The following is a 22,881-nucleotide window of genomic DNA, read 5'->3' as shown; positions in this document are numbered from 1 at the left end:
TGCATTTAAATGCATTCACTGTATTACAGAGAAATATGTCCCATAAAAGAAAAAGAGCACCAAGCCCATCCCGGAGGACCCTGCATACTATTTTATTTCAAATTCATATTTTTATGGAAAATCCAAGTGTCTTTCTTCAATAGCTTCTAATTCACCCGACCCAATGTCTCCAAATTCTTTGTTCACACAATTCTGCAGATTAAGCCTCTTAATTTTCCTCTCAAAGTGCACCAGATTCATGCATTTCACTTAAAAAAGGTAAAACAAATCTCCCGGATCGGCATACCCCCGAATCCCCCTACAAGGGCCTAGAACAGACTTACTGATTTTTGTGTTTTTCTACTGTAGTGTCACCAGAGGGCGGGAAACAATGTATTTTAATATAAAAGACCCCCATACCCCCCCAATTTCATTTGGGAATAGAAATCCTAAACTCTGTGTTTCTAAAGGCAGGCTAAGGTGTAAAATGTTTTTTGCCTTTGCTGCACCTAATGCAGAAACAACAAAATTGTAAACTAACCACGGTGTAAGCCATATGTTTAATGTACAAATGCTATGCTGCATATTCAAGAAGAGGCTAGGAAGGAATCATCACAGTATACCCACTACAAAAAACTAGAATACACCACTGGCTGTCACAGTTGCTAGAGTGGTAGAAAAACCACCTGTTAAACTTTCGACTTATGGCATTTTTGATCGCCTTCCCTGTCATAGCCATAAGACTTTGCCCCTAGTGAATGCAAATGTTGAGCAAAGATATCAGTGGTGTGAAAGATTGCAGGCATTATTTTCCCATTCTTAAACTCAGCAGGATGGCCATGAGAGAAATGGGAGCGGTTGCATTCGGATACCATCTGCAGAATTTCCTGTAATAAAAAAGATACAGTTTTGTTCCAAGACCATAAGGCTGACATCTTTTACAGCATGAAAAAGGGTGCATGTGGCAGTATAGTGTTAAGGTTGTTATCACTGTTTCCCCCCTCCTTTGCCAAATAAACCATAATGGGAAACACTTTGGTTTCTTAGTCCTTTCAGATTCAGCCTGCAAATATAAGCACTTGTGGTAGCCATATTTATAAGCCACATTTCCATCTGTCCTGCAGAAGTGTTTAAGGTTTTACAGTTCACACTGGGAGGAGAAGCTGTATTGTAAGATACAGCAGTATATCTCTGGTGCTTATCTTCTAGGTAAAGGGCCCAATAAATGGATTGAGTGAGCTGTGCTCTTGTAGATATGGTGCAAGTGCCAGGTTGGTTTAATCTACAGTAATGCATCAATAATGATCATCTTTCTGTGCTATTGCACCACAACACCTATTCTACTCTGTCCAGGAACCTAGACCTATGGAAGAAAAAAACATAGGCTGCAGTTGTGAAGAGGGATACAGGAAGTACATGTGTGTCGCTTACAGGAATCAGCATGATAATCCTTGTAATTCTTAGGTTTTTTATAAGAACCATTATCTTGTAAATGGATTACACTTATATAGCGCTTTCGTCTAAAGCGCTTTATATAGTTTGTCTCATTCACACACACATCCATACACCGATGATCAGCACAAGTTCAGAGTCAGAGCTCTTGAGTGAATGCCAGGTGCAAAACAAACAAACTGGCACAAAAATTAGATATACAAATATGTATTACTGTATCTTTCATTTAATGTAGATACAATTAATACTTGAAACTGAAGTTTTCATCTATTTTGGATGCAATTTTTATTCACTTTTTGTGTTTGGTAATAAAACTAAAATATTTTGTAGAGGCATAATTAGTAAACAGTACACATATTTCAACAGCAGTAAATAACATTTACCGTTCACCTGATCTGTTGTGAATGTGTGGAGGCTGGCCTCAGTTCCCAGCCTGGATTATTAGGCTATCCCAGTCTGGTTTTGCCAAAAATCAGTAGGATTAATTCTCTATATTGAACCAATCCATCCAGTAGATGTTGAGATATTTCACAGGATAAATGAATACCTGGACCTGCTCAGAGCAGTAAAGTCAGTAGGAATCCTCTTCTGGGGATTACACAATTGTGTTCAAAATTGTATGGCAAATCTGTCCATCTCTGCATTTATGCGAATAAATTCTCTGGCCTCCCCTGACTCCATCCATGGCTCAGTTATGATCAAACAAACGGTGAAGTTATGCTCTTTAATAATTATCACTATATTAATCAGCCATTACCACCACATGAAGTCTATTCAAAGAGTTGAGTAGACACTTTATCAACAAAGTTTTATATTTGTAATTAGTCCCCAGTGATTGAATTACATTTTATTGGTTGCAGACTGCTGCATTCACTGCATTGGTTGTGCTGTGTGCGGAAAATGTGCAATTTGGCTGCTACTATAGTCTATAGGTGACAGTAGAATGACTGTCATGTGACCTCATTAAATTGCTTATAGGTACTTTTTTACCATTATTGGCCAGTGGAGCTCTAAAACAATTGAAGTCTAAGTGGACCGAGAGCACCTGACCATAACCTTAACCTTGTCCATAACTTTAAAAAAACACCTTAAAGCAGACTTCTTTGGCAATGTGCCGCATGGAATGTAGCCATTTTTTATTTTATTATTTTTTTTAAATGTTCCACCCATAACAGCTACTTTGTTCTTTACTTACTTAGTGCAAAGCATTATGGACAGTTTTACCTTACATTACAGTTGAACCTGACATTCTTCATATTTCTGAAAGAGCAGCATTTTTCTGTTTGACCTCATCATGGTGTCTCTCTAGATTCATCCAGCCTGTCAAGAAAACAGATTTAATGTCCGCCACTTCAATCTTTCAATCACTTTATTGCAATTTTGAAGAGACCCCGCAAACCACCCCGCAACGGTGCTTCACGCTGACATCCGCTTAAGAAATTGTCTTCAGAGCCTCCTCCATCTTCCAGCCCTTCCTGTGGGGGGATTGGACATTAATATCAATACATGTCCGTACACTTAATTGTATGAAACGTTCTCCCCAAGCGTATAGCATCTAACATACATTTATCTTTGCATGGTGAAGCTTGGGGTGACATTGAGCAGTATTTCATCCCAGTATTGCAGCATGGGAAGACGAATCAAAATAAACTTGCCCTGTTACTTGTGTGACAAAGCCAATACTACACAGTCTAAAGATTGTGTGGACATGACAGATTCCTATTCAGCGGATGATTATTGATACCGATATGGGAACTCTCGAGGGAGAATTGGCCAGCTTGTTTTTCCCCTCCTCGGATTCATTTGACTTGTCATGTTGTTGAAGGCCAGTTGACATTGCAAAGTCCATTATCCTTCCCATTCCGCTGCTTTTTTGTCTTCGTCTTTGGGCATTCCAAGCGTCACATTTCCCTGTCACACTTTTCAGGGAAGTGGTCCACTCATTAACCGTAATGATGGCCAGTGCTGTGCGCAGTCGACCGGAACCATTGCTGTGATTGGGTGATCTCGGGCCCCTGATGAATGAGTGACAGTGATGCAGAGGCAATCAGGAAGTGTTAGTTTCACCTATAGATAGCTGTTGGGATGAGTCAAGGTGGATGGCAAGGTGGTTATTTCACTGAAGGGATTTTGTTAAGGGTAATCAAAACAGTCCCTATTTAATTAAGATGTATTTATTAAGATTTATTTTCCATATATATATTACTGTATATGTTGTTGTTTGGATTGGTGTTTTGTTTGAGTTGCCTTTGCGTACGAAATGTGCTATGTAAATAAAGTTGCCTTGCCTTGCCATATACACTGTGTATATTGGTGATGGTTTGATAGTCTTGCCTCTATTCTGTACATCTTTGCAGCCCATTGATCTCAAAGTTTGGACTGAGTTTCAAAGACAGGGGCCTTTTGTGAAATGAGCTGGAAGTGGATGACATTTCTTTTATTTCTCTTGAACATTCAAAGCTCGTGCCAAAATAGCCAAGGTCTCCTTAAAGTTTAACAAGGTTGTAGATTTTGTGTAACGCTTTATCTCAACAGATATGGATAATGAGTCTAAGGCTAATAGACTCTGTCCGTCTCCGGGTCCTCATTTGATATGCGTTTGTAATGACTTTGTACAAGCTGCAGTCTGTCACTCTTATTTCATTACAGGGCTGCTATAACAGGCAGACTGGGATAATGAGGATGATGCCAAGGCCATAATAGGAAGGAGCGGAAATCTTTTCTGTCATCCCGTTTCTCTGCTGTTTTGTTCAACCTTATCGTCTGTCATGTCCACATCTTTAAATTTCCTCATTTGATCTCAGTTTCTTTCTCTCTCTTTTTTGTATTGTCCCTCCTCCCTGCCTCCTTCCATTGCACAGATATACCTGCGTTTTCTCGACTATGAGATGGCCAATTCCAATGAATGTAAACGCAACTTCGTGGCAGTGTATGATGGCAGCAGGTGAGCCTTTTTTTATTATGATCACACAGTAGCTCAAACTCATCAACCAGGTCCTGTAACTTGTGATCACGACTGAGGCATCCCCTTGTCTTGAGATAACAACTTAGAATTGTGCTTTTTGCTGGTGATGAACTAAATATTTTTTTAAGACAAGAAGAATGAGTGATTTTGTCCAGATTTAGTTACTTTGCCCCTTTGTCTATTAGGTTATCCTCACATACTGGGCAACAGAGCTAAGGGACAAATGACCAAGATTGATTTACAGAACAGATTTAACTTCACACACATTCCGACCAAGCAATAATCAACTACATGTGTTTTTTTTCATACAGTAAAACACATATATATACAGTATATATATATATATATATACTGTATATATATATATATATATACATATATATATATATATATATATATATATACAGTATATATATATATATATATATATATATACTGTATATGTATAGGCTAGGCTGAGTATTTCCTCTGGTTTTACATCTAGCTCTTGGCAAAGAAGCAAGTGTATTTGTCAAAAATATGAAAATGCTCCTTTAATAGAACAGCCAAATTACTTTTTTTTTTTCTTTTTAGCAACTTCACTTGCAAAAAGCGGAACTTGTTAGTATCTAAAGATAATGAGATATTAAATTATGATCAAAGAAAGTAATATTTCATCTTTTGAGATGAGTATGTAATTGAACCATTAACTACAATAGGCTTGGAAAACAAAATGTGAGCTCCCCAACAATCTTAATGAGTTTTCTTGCGATAAGCAGAATATAAAATTGTGATTACACGATACTGGGCAAAAGAAAAAAGAAGAACAATAGTAATGAGCAACCATGGCTGCTCTCTGTTTCTGTTAAAGATGGTGGGTCATTGAAATTCACAGCAAATAACCATTTAAAACCATGATAAACTGTGGATTTTATTGTTTGTTTTGTTATCTCTTCCTGTCTGGTCTCAGTTCGGTGGAAGACCTAAAGAACAAGTTCTGCTCCACGGTGGCCAACGACATCATGCTGGTTTCCACCCTGGGCGTCGTCCGCATGTGGGCTGACGAGGCCAGCCGCAGAAGCCGCTTCCGCATCCTTTACACAACCTACCAAGAACGTAAGACAAAACACATATCTACACAACACACACATCTCTGTGCTGCTCATCATAAAGCCTTTTACTGCAACACGTCCCACCTACTGAGGAAAAGTGATTAGCTTTCACTAATCAAACCACTGCTGCGTGACAGAGACAGTATGACGCTAAAATACATAAAACAGGTCTGGTCTTCGGTGGTGGCCATCAAAGGACCATGGAAGCGCAGTGAGCAGCACCTTTATGGCAAGTTATATTCGTGGCCGATCTTATAGGAAGGGTGCTGCTGTCAGAGGTTTCCATTTAGGTTTTTACGACCATTTAGAGCCAGCAGCGAGCGTGAAAACAATGGAATATGATTTCCCTTATTATGGGGAGCATTGGCCGTGGGTGATTGAGACAGTATCGCTGGATTTTAAGCTCAGCACCGCAGAACCAGCAGCACTGTTCTTAATAGATAGATAGATAAATGTGTAAGAAAGCCAGAGCCAGAATCAAACGGAATATGTGTGACATTTTTCTTTCAGCCAAATACCATGGAGAGATTCAGATTCAAACACGCACGAAAACACATACACACACACACACACACACACACACACACACTGTGCACAAACACACTGTACACACGGCCTTCCTCTTTCACATTCAGCAGCTTTTCATTGATGGAGCTTGTAGTTTGACAGGGGTTACAGAGGGCATTCTTTGTACTAGTGAGGTAAATGAAGACGGTCTGAGGCTTGTGAGTAAACAGTATGTCAATGTCATTCACTAGCTTTTAATGCCACAAATATGCATGCACGCACGCACGCACACACGCACGCACGCACGCAAGCAAACACGCACGCGCGCACACACACACACACACACACACACACACACACACACACACAGTTATCTCTCAAAGTGGGCAATACAACAACAATCAAATGATAAACGGCTGCCAAAAAGTATTTTATAACGTGATTCAATTAAATTGTTAAACAAAAAAAAGTTAACCGTTCCACTGAAATTTCAAAGAAGTGTATTCTCACAATGTGCCAGATGCTTCCTTTCAGAATGCTCTATTAATGCCCCAGGGGGTGTCAAGTTGGGATATTTCTTTTCGGAGAGGGTGGCTTATTGGGAACAAGAAGGGTCATCATTCATCTTGAATAAAAGTATGGCTTTACAAAAGAGAATTGCTTTTCCTTCATGCTGCATGGTTGAGTTGGTGTAATGACCATACCCCCACACCGTAATCCGGCCCTGAATGACACACACATGTCACTCCTTACACCCTCTGCCACATGCCTTCCTTGCTTCGATGCATACAAGCGGCGAACTTCCACAGAAAAGGCGACAGCGGTGGGGAGTAGAGTTGTTTGTGTTGTGCAGTCAGTTTCCCCCATTTGAAAAAAAAGGCCCTTTTCACCAGGATGTGGTGTTGCCCGGGCAACGCTGCTGCCTAAGTCACTCAGGCGATCTGCAGCCAGACCTCAGCCCTTAGAGAAGCATCCAGCACACCACAGCTCAGCAGCACTGCACCAACCCTGTCAACAGCTAGCGTGTACAGGTAGCACAAGCAGTCACACAAGTCATTCAGTCTAGTGGGCTATCTTAACTTGCTTCTGGCGCACATCAACTTGTTCAAATGATTACTCAAAGAGTAAAACACATGATACTTCAATGGTAATAGTGGAGAAAGCAGCTTATTTCAATATGCATGACACATTCCTCCATTTTAAAGTAGTTGAAGAGCTAAACCTACATTAAATGACTTGTGTATAAGACGGAATGAGATGTAAATGTCATTTCCACATGTGGGAAACTACAATCCGACATTCAGCATTCCTATGACTTGATATGATTAAGGCCATTATGGAACCTTCAACCCTGAAAACCGCCCTGTGCTACCCTCAAATACCTCAAATCTAATTCTTATATTAAAGACAGTGGTTTCTCCATAGCAGGATAGTTGTATAGTTGACAGGACAGATGGTGTAAGCTGCAGTGCTATGTGCAATGTGTATGACAGAAAAACAGTAGCAAGGGATTAAATTCCCCCTCTCAGGTAAAAGGGAGACATTGTGTAACTACCGCTAAGCGATTGCGGGTGTGCTCCCTTGCACTAGCTGGATTTGCACCTTGTAGTTGGGCAGTTTTGGACAATAAGCGCTCCCTTGCTACATAACAGTATATCCTAAGCATTTCTATGTTTGCTCACAGCTGCTGCTGCTGGATTCCAGAGGGACCGGCAGTTTTTTTAAGAAACCATTCACAGCTGCCTCCCAGCCAGAGAACATTGCTCTTCCATTGGTGAAGAGCAATGTTCCCAAACGCAAACGTCCACCTTTATCGTCCGAGTTGTGTTCACACCGGCTGACACTACTTATCTACCTCTAGTTTCCCGGGCTCAGACACACACACACACACTGACAAGCGCGCGCGCGCACACACACACACACACACACATGAACGCACACATGCACACACACACACACACACACACACTGACACGCGCATTTACACACACGCACACACACACACATACACACACGTGTATGCACACACGCGCACGCACAAACACACACACACACACACACACACAAACACAAACACAAGCACACTCCTATGCAGAACTATTCACTATTAGATTACCAATTAGACTATAGGAAAGTGAAGCCTACCTTAACCAAAGGCAGGATTATATTAGGTGATAAATGTGCTTGTGTAACATCTCAGCTGTCAGCATTATAACGCCTGACCAACAGATACCTGTCTCTGGAGCTGCAAATGGAAATTTAGTCCGGCTTCACTACACACATCGCCTCTCCTTCCTCACAAAGCTTCTCCACTGTATGCATGGAAGCATTCAAGCTCTGTTCATTTTTTTTGTGAACATACAACAGATCTTTGCCAGGGCTTTGATCTTAGATTATATCAATCTCTGCACACTTCTTATCTTGGTTGCTTTGGGATTAAAAAGAATACCGTGTGGGTGGTAGATTGCAGCATTGTACTGCAACGCACAATAAGGATGAATGGATGGATGGCTTCAGTATGGAGAAATTTCATGTGCTGGGATTTAGTTACATGACAAAAAAATGTGTAGATGTTAATCTTCTGACTAAACCCATATTTTTCCTGATGCAAGAACAATATATATATATATATATATATATATATATATATATATATATATATATATATATATATATATATATATATATATACTGTATCAGACACAAGTCAGACAAATTTTGAGTGCACATTTTTTTTTTAAAGGTAGTAAGTCTGTAAGTTTAAGGGACGATAGTAAAAAGGTGGTTCTTTAGCCAGGATTTAAAGTTGGTAATAAATGGGAAAGTTGAAGGGGTAAAGCTTTCGACAGTCTAGAAACAGCAATGAAAAATGTTTGATCACCTTAGAATGGAGGCCATTACCGGATAGATATGCTCTGTTTTTTTTGGTATCATTAAGGCGCATTATGAATTTGCTGCAGGTAGCATAGGGATAACTGCCTCCCACATAGAGAGAGTTGCAGTATTTATTATCAGCCATATTCGTTGTTTATTACAGTAATTGAGACAATGATAGTAGGGAAATATAGCATTTAAAGGTATATATTGTGTCAAAAAGTAAATAAATAAATGGCTTACCCGGTGGTTATATTCCAAATTAAAGCAGACAGAGAGAGAGAGAGAGAGAGAGAGAGAGAGAGAGAGAGAGAGAGAGCGAGCGAGAGAGAGAGAGAGAGAGAGAGAGAGATTAACTCACTGCAGGTGTGGGTGCTGAAAAATATTCATTACTGCAAAGTGCAAAATAAATATAACATTAACGACGCCAGACAACATACAGGTAAAGACATCATAATCATCATCTCCTGGAAATAGCCCCAACTACACTGTTATGAAACAATAGCACCCAAAACACATATCTAAAATGGTCGTTTTATAAATTTAAAAAAAAATCTATTCAAACCATGTGTTGCTGGGGCTTCACTGCTCAATCCTCTTTGCAAGAGGCGAGAAGAGTTCATTTACTCTTCAGGCACACCGGCTGTGAGCATTCCTGTGTGGGCAAAAGGGGACTTTTATTACAGAGTGTCTTGAAATTAATTTTGCAGGAGATTAGTGTGGATCTCAGTCTTTAAAATGTCTGGTCTCGCCCTGTGGTGTGTGTGTGTGTGTGTGTGTGTGTGTGTGTGTGTGTGTGTGTGTGTGTGTGTGTGTGTGTGTGTGTGTGTGTGTGTGTGTGTGTGTGTGTGTGTGTGTGTGTGTGTGTGTGTGTGTGTGTGTGTGTGGAGGAGACAACGGGACTCTGTGGCTAAAAGAGAAGGAGTGAGCTCCCCCTGCTGGCAATTGGTTTAAAAAAAATACAGTTCAAGCTCTGGCATGTGTTTTTGAATGGAAAAGGATGAAAAGAGAGAAAGAGTGAGTCCGATGGGGTGGAAATCAGAAGAAGAGTATCAGAACACACACACACACAGAGAGCCAGTATGACTGAGGAAAAAATGCTGGCAAAGGCCCAGGCAGGATGGGATACATAGACAGATAGAGATAAGTCACTCTAATTTGGTGTGTTATTATTCACTTGGGATGAGGGCTGGGATGAAAACAGCCATACATCATGGTGGTAACACTGTCAAATAGTCTCTAGCTCTGCCATGCCACTGGCAAGCTGCTTTAGAACCCAGTGCCAGGACTGTGTGTTAGAGGAGAGAGGGGAATAGATGGAGAGAGAGAATGAGACACACACAGAGAAAGAAACAGAGAGCGGGACAGACGAAAAACTGAGGTGACGCTACTTCCAGATGAGGATTAGATACATACATACATACTGATCCTATAATATAATATGTTTTTTATAACAATTAACAAACATACAGTATATTACATACAGTATAAACGTACAGTATGTTACATATATAAGAATTACTTCCGATTCGACCAGGTACAACATGTTGCTTGCACCAATAATATTGAACATAATTCAATTACATGTTTTTAATAATACTTATGCACTTTTATTTTGGTAACATTTTGAATGAAGGACTTGTTCAACAATACTATAGAAATATTACAATTCGTACAGTAATTACTCTTTCTTCATTTACTATTCTTCTTTCTGATGTCTGACGTTGTTTGTCGTTGTACATTTGACAGTATAGCTATAATCTTGAAATATACATGACTTGAAATGGCAACGATGACATCTTTTTACACAATACATATTCTGTGAATTCAGTTCCAAAAACCTTATAGATAAACACCCGATGGAAAAATATGTCTTTTGGTTAATGCAATACATAACATCACATTGATGCATAAATCCTCTAAATAAATAAAATTTGTGCTGCGGCATATCCAAGTGTCCAGCACATTTGCTGTTGTCAATGAGGGTGGATTTCTATAACCACTGTTAGTGAAAAATCACAATTTCAACTAAAATGATTATTAATTGGCTGTATCTCCCTCCAGCTCCGTGTGATGCCGATGCCTTCTTCTGCCACAGCAACATGTGCATAAACAACACGCTGGTGTGCAACGGAATGCAGAACTGTGTCTACCCCTGGGACGAGAACCAATGTAAAGGTGAGATGTTTACACTTCATTTGAACAGATGAGGGGAGAGACTACAGTGGAAGGTTTCAGCACCATGGACAGCGACAATGAGACAGACTAGTGGCTGCCTTCCATACCCATACCTCGCTGTTATTTAGACTGGTGGAAACATGGTTTAGGATGTCCCAATACATGTAGTCATATGCAGCATATGCTTAAAAATAACCGAATGCTCTACTACATCTGGTCGTTGAAATCGGCATGCTTTTTGGGCGATTCTGACCCACAATCCATTATGCACCCTAATGTGTGTCACTTATACGGAGCCTCTGGGTGAAAACAACCAGCAATGCAACGGATATATAAACAAGAGGCGAGTTCAAGGAGTAATCGGTAAAAGTATGTCTACTCCAATTGTATGCCTACTGCATTCTAACTACATACTGTTTATGATCAGCTGCAGTATGTAGAAAAGTAAAAAGAAAGAGTATGCGATTTGGAATGCATGCAGGGTGGGTTTGAACTGGATGGCTTCACTATTGCTATTAATGGTACAGGACAGAAGTAGTTTGATTAGTATCATCCCAACTGGCTCTGCTGGTAATACGACTAGAGGCTGTATTTGTAGTGCTTCCTTGACACTAGTGCTACTACCATTGATAGCAACCACATGCTACAGTGAAATAGAGCTAATTCACCTTGATCAGACATTAAGTCATGATTACATTTTTTCATTACATTTTATTCCCTGTTGCTTTTATTGTTTTTACCAATTTAAGCTATGTTTCTGTAAACCCAAGGGTACTGAAAAAGATATATCTTGTTCAATCAGCTTCTCACTATGAGTAATAAGATCAGACATGAACACACCATTTTCTGCCAGAGCATCACAAGAGCTGGACACACGTGGACATGTCTTGCTGTCTTTGTTTTCCATCTTTGAAGGTGCCCTGGTTTTACCTCAAAGCAAGCTCGGTAGCAGTGTATTCCCCCGTTGTTGCGATTCTGTCAATGTCTTCATTTCCTCTGCAGCTCGGTCCCTCACTCCACTCAGAATTTCAAAGCCACTGGATCCATTAATTGATCCTCAGTGTCTCGCGGTGGGCCACTCTGTGTCTTACAGCATCTATACCTCTGACTGAGCTTCCTTTATTGCAGCATCTTCGTATGTAATGATGCCGTTCCAATAATTAGCCGAGGTGTTTCGAAGACTCTGGGGATACATGCCAGTTTGTCTCTGCAATGTATCGCCAATTAATTGGTCTTCTGTTTCTTGGAATCTCAAACTAGTATTCCAAGTGCATAGGATGAGATCTCTAGTGTAGCTCCCCTGAACCCTCTAGCATTCAAATTCCCAGGTCAAAAAAATATAATGTATTTCTTAAACATCATTACACTGTATTGCTTGGCTTGCAGTTAACGTGTTTTTCTAAGTTGTTTTGTCTTTTTAAAAAAAATACACACAGACATGCACACACTTTCTCCCTAACCTGATAAAGTCCCTTTTTTATTTTGCAGTAATCTCCTTAGCCACCACAGTAACCCTACAGCTCCTTTAGATCAGATAGAAAAAGCTGCACAGAGTGTGTTCTATCTGGATATATAGCACTGTAACTCTCCTAAGCCTTGAGCAGCGCCAGTGACAAATTGAATCAATTAAGGAAAATCCTGCATGGCCTATTCCTCACTCAGACTAAGATACCTTTCCAAGCCAGAGTCTGCGTTTGAGAATTGTGCTGAGCTCAGCGAGACGGGGCCATGTTTTCTCAGGCCTGTCACTCTGTCTTCTGCCTCCTCTCCGCTCTAGCAATGCGTTAGATACCACCGCAGTGCCCGCATTTGTCCTCGTTAGTGGCAAAAATGTCAACTGTCTCTTTTTTCAATTTTACACTGCTGTGAATGTAACCAGTAGGCTACGTGTCATTTGGGGCTCAGCAGACTGTTGTTGTCACCCAGCATTTACATGTCACTGATCGCTCCACATTGTCTCTCTGCACACTGTTAGCCTGTCCAACTGTGGTCTTCATTGCCATAAGTAGACTAAATATATGACCAGGTCAATTTGGGTGAAGTTTTCTTTTTTAATTTTGTATTTATTTGTTATATACATGTGAGCTCTGGTTACTTCCTTCTGTGATCTGTTGCTAAGGATATCTTTATGAAAAATGTTGTAAGTTACTGTTAATATGCCTGTCACATATGCAGCTTACAATGATAACAGTGGCAGATTACTTCTCGCAATTCTTAGTAATATTTTAAAGGTAACATATGACAATTTTTTAAGGTTCAAAATTGTAATTTGGGTTTGTACTAGAAACAGCTTTCACAGTATGGTGTCCAAAAAAACGTTTATAATTCTCACAGTGCCATTCCCGAATCTCCTGTTTCAGCTTCTGTCTGAGACACTCTGTTTTAGAGCCTATCTCTTTAAGCCCTGCCTTCCAAAAAGCCCAGTCTGCTCTGATTGGCCCTGAATCTAACTGCCGATTTGAATCAGACAGAGCCAAGTATGTAGTTAATTTTCTCATACATGTTTTTTTCTGTTTGTTGTGCTGTCTCCTCTACAGAGAAGCGTAAAGCCAACATCCTAGACAACCTGAACAACACAAACGGGACCATCATCGGTGTCACGTGTTGCATCGTCCTGCTCCTGCTCATCATCTCCGTCATCGTGCAGATCAAGCAGCCGCGCAAGAAGTACGTGCTGCGCCGAGACGACTTTGACCCCACCATGTTCCAGGAGGTGTTCGAGCCGCCTCACTACGAGCTGTGCACGTTACGGAGCGCCACGGCGGCCGCGGGGGCCTCGGCCGACCTGGTGGACCTGGCAGAGGACTTTGAAAACTACCACGCCCTGCGCCGTGCGTCCTCGCGCTGCGTCCACGACCACCACTGTGGCTCCTCCTTCTCCAACCCCGGCTCCGCCCACTTATCCCAGCTGTCTCTGAGCGCACGGGGAGAGAGCCGTGGGAACCTGAGCGCTCGAGAGGCAGCCGCCGCCGCCTCCCTGCTCACGGACCTGCCGCAGCCCCCCATGGCAGTGCGGCCTCTGCTGCCGGCTAGCGGAAACCGCAGGAGCATCCTGGTCATGAAGCACAGCTACTCGCAAGAGGCCGCAGACCATGGATGCGACCTGGACGACGACATGGAAGAAGTCCCCACCACCAGCCACCGGCTTTCGCGCCACGAAAAGGCAGTACAGCGGTCAGTATCCATAGATTTCTGATGAGGAAAAGGAAACAACAACCCCTAGAGTTAACTATGGGGGATGTTGGAATAGTTTGCGGGATATTTACATCTGTTTTCTGTTTTTCTTTTATTTTAGACACATGGTCATTTTATTATCCTCTCATTATTATGATAAGCTTCTTTTTTTTGCATTGTCCCTTGTTCTTTTCTCCCCTCTCTATCATTCAAAAGGTTTTGTGTTTCTAAATGATGATAGAATAATTTGCCCCCTCTTGCATGCCCATCCTTGAACATGTCAACCTAGTGTATAGCTTACATCTATAAAGGTTTGTCAGAGCTCTTTAAGCAAACACAGACCTAATTTTAGAGGATATATTTTAACTGTTAACACAAGGGCTTCAAACGGTGCCTCATAGAAATGACTAACTTCACTGACAATGAATGCAAATTATTATAAATATGCATTTATATTACTAACTGTGAGACTGCAAATATATGACTTATACTATATAGAGATTAATATTTTGGCATGAACAAGATTTTCTATAAAAAATAAGTATTTGACTGTGTGCTTGCACCTTAACTGCTTGAAAGGTAACTGTATTTGTTTAAAAAAAACACTATGTAAACGTGTCAGAGTACATTCCGTACTTTTTAATGTGCAGATTACTCCTGCATGCACTTTCTATGTGCTCTTTCCAGAGTGTTCTTGACTGTTTAGGATTTTTTTGTACAAGTCTGCATGCAAGGCTCCCAGAGACTAGCAAAGCACTAATGAAGTTTATTGCTGTAACAGTATGACATGCACATTCTGACCTCTCTATGCAAAAAGGAGTTTGATATTAAATGAAAGAGCCATGACATTTCAGGTTCTGCCTCATTGGCTCTTTGAGCAAACATGAATCAGAGTACAACACAACTAGGGTCTAAGAGACAATCTCAAGGTAAGCACCCCTATCCAACAATCGACTTCTTTATATGTTGTGTAGTCATTATTTGCCCAGTCAGCATATACTTTTATATACGTTATTTTTTCCTTTTCTGTGATTTTTGTTTTTGTTTTTGGGCGGGGTTATATTGATTTACTTTGCTATGTTTTGTAATTGTTCATTTTCACCAAGATGGTTTTTCCTGCTTGCGGCCATCTTGCACTCCTGGTGAGTTTGTTTTGATGTCTTTGTGATGCGCAAGTTTTACTGTATGTCCTCCCGGGTTCATACATTGTTGTCAACCAGTGGTTATTCATGAGCATGGATTTTTTTTCTTCAATCATCCTTAGTTGAAGCTGTTTTCAAATAATATGTCTAACCTCTGCACTTTTCTCCCACTAGACCCACAGCCTATCATTCATATTATTTGTGTAAAGACACCTGTTAAGTCCACATACAAGCACAAGTTCGAAAGCACACACAATCCCACATGTTTGCATAAACTATATTGGTGGGATATACTGTATAATATACATATATTTTTTTGCACACACTCAAGGAAGGTTTCAACTCTTTGTTAACTCCCAAATATGTATTGATCACATCACCCTTATAAAGATTTCCTCAGTAGTTTTGCATGGTTTCTGTCACTTATGTAGTATCTGAGTTTGTGTAGTTGTGGTTAATTGTGAAGCACAATGGGTTATGCCTTCGTGTAACAGTTCACATGTTTGCTCCACAACTGCTTTCATGAGGTTGCAATAAGCACACTAGTCATATAAGGAGCTAGATGAATACATTGGAGATGTAAGAAACCAATGAGAAAAGCTTTAATTGTAAAACAAAATGCAATGCATAGCTATAGAGATTGATTCTTGCAGCTTTATGATTGCATATAATGGAGCAGTCACATGAAGTGCTTGATTGTTTTGTCCTATAGTGTGAAAAATGTGCTATCCTGTTTGTTTGTGTGTGTGTGTATGTCTGCTTATGTTCTACATTATGTTGCATTGTCTCCATCATGTAGACTTCTTGAGAATAGTGCATTCCTGGATCAGTACGAACGGGCGTCACTGACATATGAGCGTGCGGAGCGGAGATTTACACCAGCATGATGATTGCTGCTGCTGATGATGATCATCATGATGATGATGAAGGGACACGTTGACAAAAACCGATATTGAACATGTGTTAATGTAAAGTTCACTGTGCAAAGCCGAACACAAAGGACTAGTTGAAAACACTCCAGCTGCACTTCTGTGTGTTTGCTGTGGTCAATCCAGATGTTATATGTCTCTCTGGAAAGACATGGACCTTTACAATGAACAAATGATCACTGATTACTCATTATTAAACTTTAAATTTGGGATGTAAGTGGGAAACACATCTGTCACTGTCATAAATCCCTCACTGATAACAAAGTTAATGTGATCACAAGTTCATTTTTTAAGCATGTATTTTTTTGGATTGGTAGCCAACATATTATGATTTTGATAGCAGTTAACATAGGAAGATTTATTTTCCCAGTAGAAAAATTGGAATTAAATGTGTTAAATTACTAACATAATTGAATTTAATACTGTTGGAATAACCAGAAGCATTTGGATTACAACATAAGGCCGAGTTTTGTGGCTTGTGCATGCTTATTTTATAATCATTAATTAAAGCATACCATACTAACATTGAAATATTAAAAGCCCCCATCTACTAATACAGAAGTCATACGGAGCTAAGGAGAGGAACTAACAGCATCTTCAAAATCAATGTGATGCATTTCATGTTGTTGCTTAACAAAATCATCGAAGATAATTGCGCAAATAAATTTCACCATTTTCATGTTCAACACAAAATTCATTTTAAAACATGTTAAGTGACTTTTATTTGACAATGAGTACTGCTTTTGTTTTTGGGCACACATATTTACGTCAAGTCTTCTCGCTTCTACTGTAGGGGCTTAATATCTTTGTAGTAAGTTTGTAGACTTTTCTACTATAGGGCTAAATGAAAGGATGACCATTTTTACAGTTATTCAAATGATCTTTTCAGGGCTGATTATACTGACTCTTTGTAAAAATAAAAATAATAAAAATTAAAAAAAAACAATTAAGCTTCACATTTGATTCATGTTGTTCAGTAGTTCCTTTGCCCATCAAACTGTTAGCATGGGTTTTCCCATGTCTCACCACCGTATATTTTTAAGATGTCAGGTTTTATTCATTGTGACTGGAGGGAGGGACCAGAATCCAAAAATGTATTTGTTTCACCAAACGGGACTATAAAAACGAGTCCTAGACAGTTCGAATACTCCCTGATAATCGCAGGAAGTCCACAGACAAGTTAATAGACTTTGTTTGTGTGTGTTTGTCCTGATGAGATTAACCCTGTATATTCTGCACGGGTCAAACAGATCGACCTCACACACTTATAACACTCACTGTCAACAGGATGGTTATTGTAGTGTGAAAAAAATGAAAAACAAACTTGCATGTGGAAAGTGAGAAGAATAGATCAGCAGTGAGCACTCAGCACAATGTCATAAACATACAATTCACAAATTATTTTTGCTTTCGTCTTTCTTTTCTTATGCTCTGTCATTGTCTGAGTATACCTGTTTTCTTCTTACTGTGTCGACTTTAATGGTATACTTTTACCATTTGTGTGTATCATGATTTGTCTGTATCCGATGACATGTATGTATTATTTGCATCCATGCTCGCCACTCTGTCTTTTTCTTCCATATTCACACAATCATACAAAGGCTCATCATTTATGCAATTACTGAATAAAATGTTTCTTTTTTAAATATGCACTGACCCGACGTCTGTGTGTTGTCTTTCTGTTTTACATTAGTTCAAATCTGTTTTTCTGAGTTCAAAAAAGCTCACACTCTCCTTTATTTATTTCTCTCTAAAACACACGCACACACACACACACACACAAACGTATCTGCCAGTAAATAGATGGAGGCAGACAATTAAGTAAGGCTGCTGGACAGATTGGATCACAAGCAGCCCCGGCAGCAGCAGATGAGAAAAGTGGATGGCCCCGGCCGGGACGGACTTAAAGTAATAGTGTTTTCATTTCTCTGCAGATACATCAGACAGATGCATCATTCCTCTGCATCTTGCCAAGTTTGACAGCATTCGGCGCTAAGGTTTCTCTCTCCCTTGCATCTTGAGTGAACTGTTGCCCTGTGAGCAACTTTACCAATGTAGAGTGTGTTGTGATGAGGAAAAAATGGTAAAAAAAAAAAAAAAAGGTTTGTGGTGTATATGCATCAAGTTTTTCTTCTTTGCCTTGGACAGCAGTGGTGCATTCTCCCTACCTGTGCTCAACAACTTGCCGGGATTGACGAGCCATGGGACAGTGGTTATTTCAGATACAGGACTGAATCTCTTTTTCTTTTTTTTAATAAAGTACCTTTAATGTAAAGTTGTTCATGGGGGGAAAAATTAAATCAGAATCAGGTTTTTTAAATCAGTTTCATGTAACCATCAACATATGTCATTAGACATTTCAGCTGATGATTTTCATATTATATTTTTTATTATTTGTATGTCTTTACGGTAGAGTATCAGGTTGTTTTTATATCTAAACCATAACAGAAGGACTGGTTGAGGAGACAGAAAACAATGTCTGAAATAAAAGTGATGTTCAACTTCATAAATAGGTGCATATACATGATTCTACATGAACTTTTTGTTTGTTTACTTTCGCTGATGTCTGACCATTATTTAATTGTTCTTTTCTTTCTCCTTGTCCAACTTCATTCTATCAAGGGTGATTTTTTAACCCGTTGGCATATTTATTTGATAACATTAAGAAAAATGCTGGACTGAATGTTTTCAATAAACTAATGTTTACTGATTGTATCGTGATGATTTATTTCGTAGGCTAAGTATGTAATTTTCTATTTCATTCTATTGTAGCCTATTCTATGCAGGGCCGTACAGTAGGCTACGATGTCATCAGTATTCTTTCTTTTAATGTTGGAATTTTAAAAAGGAGGGATAATTTAACAATTAAAAAAAAAATGGATGCATCTGCTATATGCTGATACAAAAAACTAATAGCCTACCATGAAGCGTGCAGACTATTTTAAGCAGGCTACGGTAAAAACTCAATCTCCCATGAACCCTGCGAATGACGCGTGACGACGAAAGTATGCGTCGCATTGCTACTGAATCCACCCACCACGACTGATTTGACCACCACTGTGTTGTGCATTCCTGTCGTTTAATAAGTCACTTTTTTCATGTTTTATTATATATAATAGCGGTATTATTGTAGTTTTCACAGCTTTAGCTAGCTGTTTAATGCGCTCGAGGCAACGCTCGTACTTCTTGCTAGCTGACTGTGAAGCTAATTAAAGTCCAAACTAGAGGGCATTATCATGGCTTACACGCAGCTACTCAAAGCCCTGCACCAGAGGCTACAACAGACAGCGACACATTTGCAGAGATGCAAACTCACACATGTCTGCGCGCTCGTCCACACACACAGGACTGTATCGACAGTGACTTTCTTGAGAAGAGCCGAGACTGGTTCCTCTGTTGCTCCAGCGCTGAGCTGCTTCATACAGGGACGCGGCGTCTCGCTCCACTCTGCGGACAGAAATAAAATCAGCCCCGATGACCGAGACACGTCCGTGTCCAGGTATCAGAGCGGGAGCCCCAAGCCTTCAGCTACACAGAAAGGTAAGCAAGAAGGATCTGACTGACATGTACAGAATATGTACAGTGTCCATCTTGTGTACCTTTGTTACCTTATGTTAGTTTGCATGATACGACGTTTCCCAAACAGCCCAACCATTTGTTGTATTACTATTCAAAAACGTGCACAACTATGTTTGAGGTAGCAAGAGCATTGTCCCCCTATAAATATCTGGGTTCGTGACAAATCATCGTTGCAAGTGATTCCGAGTCCAACAGTGCAATGCCTTCACATTGTCTATCTGGTCGAAGAGCCTAAAACGCACCATTTGTTAACTTAATAAAGCAAGTACCGGTAACTGTTTGCATTTGTGAGACTTAAGGCAGTAAATGTTTAGTCAGTTTACTTAACAACATAGCCTACCAACCAGTTAAGTGATTGCCTAATAACTCCCCACCCTTCATATCTTCCAGTGAAAGATGCTGGCAGAGACTTCACCTACTTGATAATTGTTGTTATCGGGCTTGGAGTAACAGGTGACAACAACCTCAATATTTTCAGAAGTCATGAACATGCAGATTCATCATCTCATTTCAAGTCAAATAACTGTGTGTGTGCGTGTGCGTGTTGTGCGTGTGTGTGTGTCTTTGTCTTTGTTGGTTTCAGGTGGGCTGTTATATGTCGTGTTCCAGGAGCTGTTTTCTTCCTCAAGTCCGAATAAAGTCTACGGGAAATGCTTCAACAAAGTCAGGTTGGAACCACAGGTGAGCAAAGGCCAAACAGTGTCTCCTACTGCACGTCACTGTTTATTATTGCTCTGTTACTCGAAGTGCATTGATTGCGACAATCAGAGGCTGAATCCAAACGTGCACCCTGCGGACTTGCGGCCTGAGCCCTCGCAGACTAGAGCCGTACGTACAGTGACGCGCCAAACGTCAGCACGTCAATCTGCAAGAACACAGACTGCGGGCTGCTGATACACACTCATTAATATCACATACGGCCCTCAACGGAAGCCTTACACCTGTGAAAAGGTGGTTAACTAATGATTTTGAGCGTCTTCATGTCCCTGAAAATAACAAATATAATTATTTATTTAACCTTTATTTATACTTGAGATATCGTTGAGGGGTGACCCTAATTTACAATGATGTCGAGAAACAACAATACAAACACCCATAATAAATCCCATGTAAAAGCTTTAATTGTAGGTTGACAGAATTATACTCACACTCATTTATTACTACTTCTATCAAACATATAGGCTTTCATCATAAAAAAATAAATGTCAGTGAAACAAGACTAAGATTGATTTGACCTAAATAAACTGATATAACACTGAGCAGCTTTGTTCTACCACCACTTAAAGACAATAATAAATAGCATGTTGATGAGCTCTACAGCCTCTAAATCTACATAGTTCACAATGAGTATTTGGATACATATCTAACCTAAACTATCAAGTGACTTTTTAAATGATATAGCATTATAGTTTATGTTTCATTTTCCACTTGAAAACATGAAACTTTTATAGATAATTTGTTCAGTTTTAGTTTTTTTCATCACGTCATAACTGCAATGCATTGTGCTCCATGATATCGTGATGTCCGGTGAAGTCTCCACCCTCACCAGGCTCAGAGGAAGTCTGCAGAAAGTCCGCTTGAGGTGGACTCGATGAATTGTTGTTTTGGACTTCCCGGGATGCGCCCACAAAGTCTGCCAGTCCGCAAGTCCACTGAAATCTGCACTTTTGGATTCAGCCATTGTATTATGAGCTAAAAGTAAAGTGCAGATAAACATTATTTTGTTCCTTCCAAATGCAGGTGATTGGTGCATTTGGGGAGCCAATCAAATGCTATGGGGAGACCACCCGTCGAGGAAGGAGGCAGCAAGTCAGGTGAGAAACAAGCAGTTTTTTTTAAATTATGTGTAGGCTACAAAAGTGGCTAATTTCAGTTCAGGTTTGGGACTTTATTTTCTCCTATGTTTTTATTCTTTGGATACATCTGCTTATGTTAAAACACAACCGTTTTTAATCAATTCAAAAGCAGTAGCATATTTTGGATTTAAGTTTAAAATAGGTTGTACTATACAAATACAATAATCTTTTGTGGTGGTGGTGATGAGCTAATACAGTATTTTTTATCGTGTGTGTGTGTGTGTGTTTCCACCGTAGTCACGTAGAGTACATAAAGGATGGACTCAAGCATATGAGGCTTAAGTTTTACATCGAAGGCTCAGAGCCAGGCCGCAAAGGAACCGTACATTCAGAGTCAAAAGAGGTTTGTATTTTCACCTACAATGCACATTTGCTGTTTAGGAATTAAACATTTGAAGTATTCTCCTAAATAGCCATAATACCGATAATTATTTTGAAACTATATATGCGTCAAGTTTAGATACTGTTTTAAGGTGTTGTCATTTTGCAGAATCCTGAAACTGGAAAATACGAGTTTCGTTACATCTTTGTGGAAGTAGACACCTACCCAAGACGGACCATCATCGTGGAGGATAACCGACAAGAAAGTGTTAACGTTTATTAAAAAAAGTCAAGACTCAAAGTGTCTCTAAAAGACAGGTTTGTGTTATTGGACAAATAGCTGACTTTATTTACTATCAAAAATCAGTTTTGGCTGATTGAAACTGCCAAAAGAATGTACTGGTCCACACCTGGTTGAGAGCTATGCAAAGCATCGACTATTGTGTGTTGTTGTTTAATAAATCGTACATGTGCTACAAATAGTTTTTTGACTATTATGAAGCAGGATAAAGACCATTTTGAAATACCTTTTTAAAAAAATGTATGCACAGGACTGGACAAATAATTTATTATCATTGTTGTATTTTTTTCTGTGAGGGGGGGAGCTATCATGGATGTCACTATGTATTGATCTTCTAGCTTCATTAAATTGAATGGCTTAACCAGGGAATTTGCAGTTATTTTACCAAAACATTTACCCTTTAAAATACTTTTTAATACTTTGTCAAGATGGTCATTTAGTAATTCGGAAAGGTCTGTTTTAACTTGTAATTTAGGTATTTATTTGAATCTTTGTCCACTATGTATTTTTTGTATTTGGTTGTCTTTTTAAAG

The 22,881-nt window shown here is 39.7% G+C and overlaps 2 protein-coding genes across 2 annotated transcripts in view; both read left to right on the top strand.

The window, feature by feature from the left end:
* neto1l (neuropilin (NRP) and tolloid (TLL)-like 1, like) overlaps nt 1–15,135 on the top strand; it is a gene marked incomplete at both ends in the record, with an annotated part of 69,152 nt that extends 54,017 nt beyond the window's left edge. The window contains 5 exons of the mRNA XM_080050183.1: nt 4,293–4,375; nt 5,346–5,491; nt 10,933–11,046; nt 13,584–14,220; nt 15,075–15,135. Coding sequence (XP_079906309.1) covers nt 4,293–4,375; nt 5,346–5,491; nt 10,933–11,046; nt 13,584–14,220; nt 15,075–15,135 — 1,041 coding nt within the window. The remainder of the gene's footprint in view (nt 1–4,292; nt 4,376–5,345; nt 5,492–10,932; nt 11,047–13,583; nt 14,221–15,074) is intronic.
* A 4,198-nt stretch (nt 15,136–19,333) lies between these two features.
* timm21 (translocase of inner mitochondrial membrane 21) lies at nt 19,334–22,741 on the top strand. Its single transcript, XM_080050187.1, has 6 exons — nt 19,334–19,831; nt 20,261–20,323; nt 20,454–20,551; nt 21,611–21,684; nt 21,964–22,069; nt 22,217–22,741. Exons 1-6 carry the CDS (start codon nt 19,528–19,530, stop codon nt 22,328–22,330), a joined length of 759 nt encoding a protein of 252 aa, XP_079906313.1. The 5' UTR covers nt 19,334–19,527; the 3' UTR covers nt 22,331–22,741.
* Nucleotides 22,742–22,881: the final 140 nt, after the last annotated feature.

The sequence above is a fragment of the Ammodytes marinus genome (genome assembly GCF_949987685.1).
Source record: "Ammodytes marinus genome assembly, chromosome: 21".
NCBI classification, from domain to species: Eukaryota; Metazoa; Chordata; class Actinopteri; order Uranoscopiformes; family Ammodytidae; genus Ammodytes; species Ammodytes marinus.
This window is presented reverse-complemented; position numbering and strand designations above follow the sequence as displayed.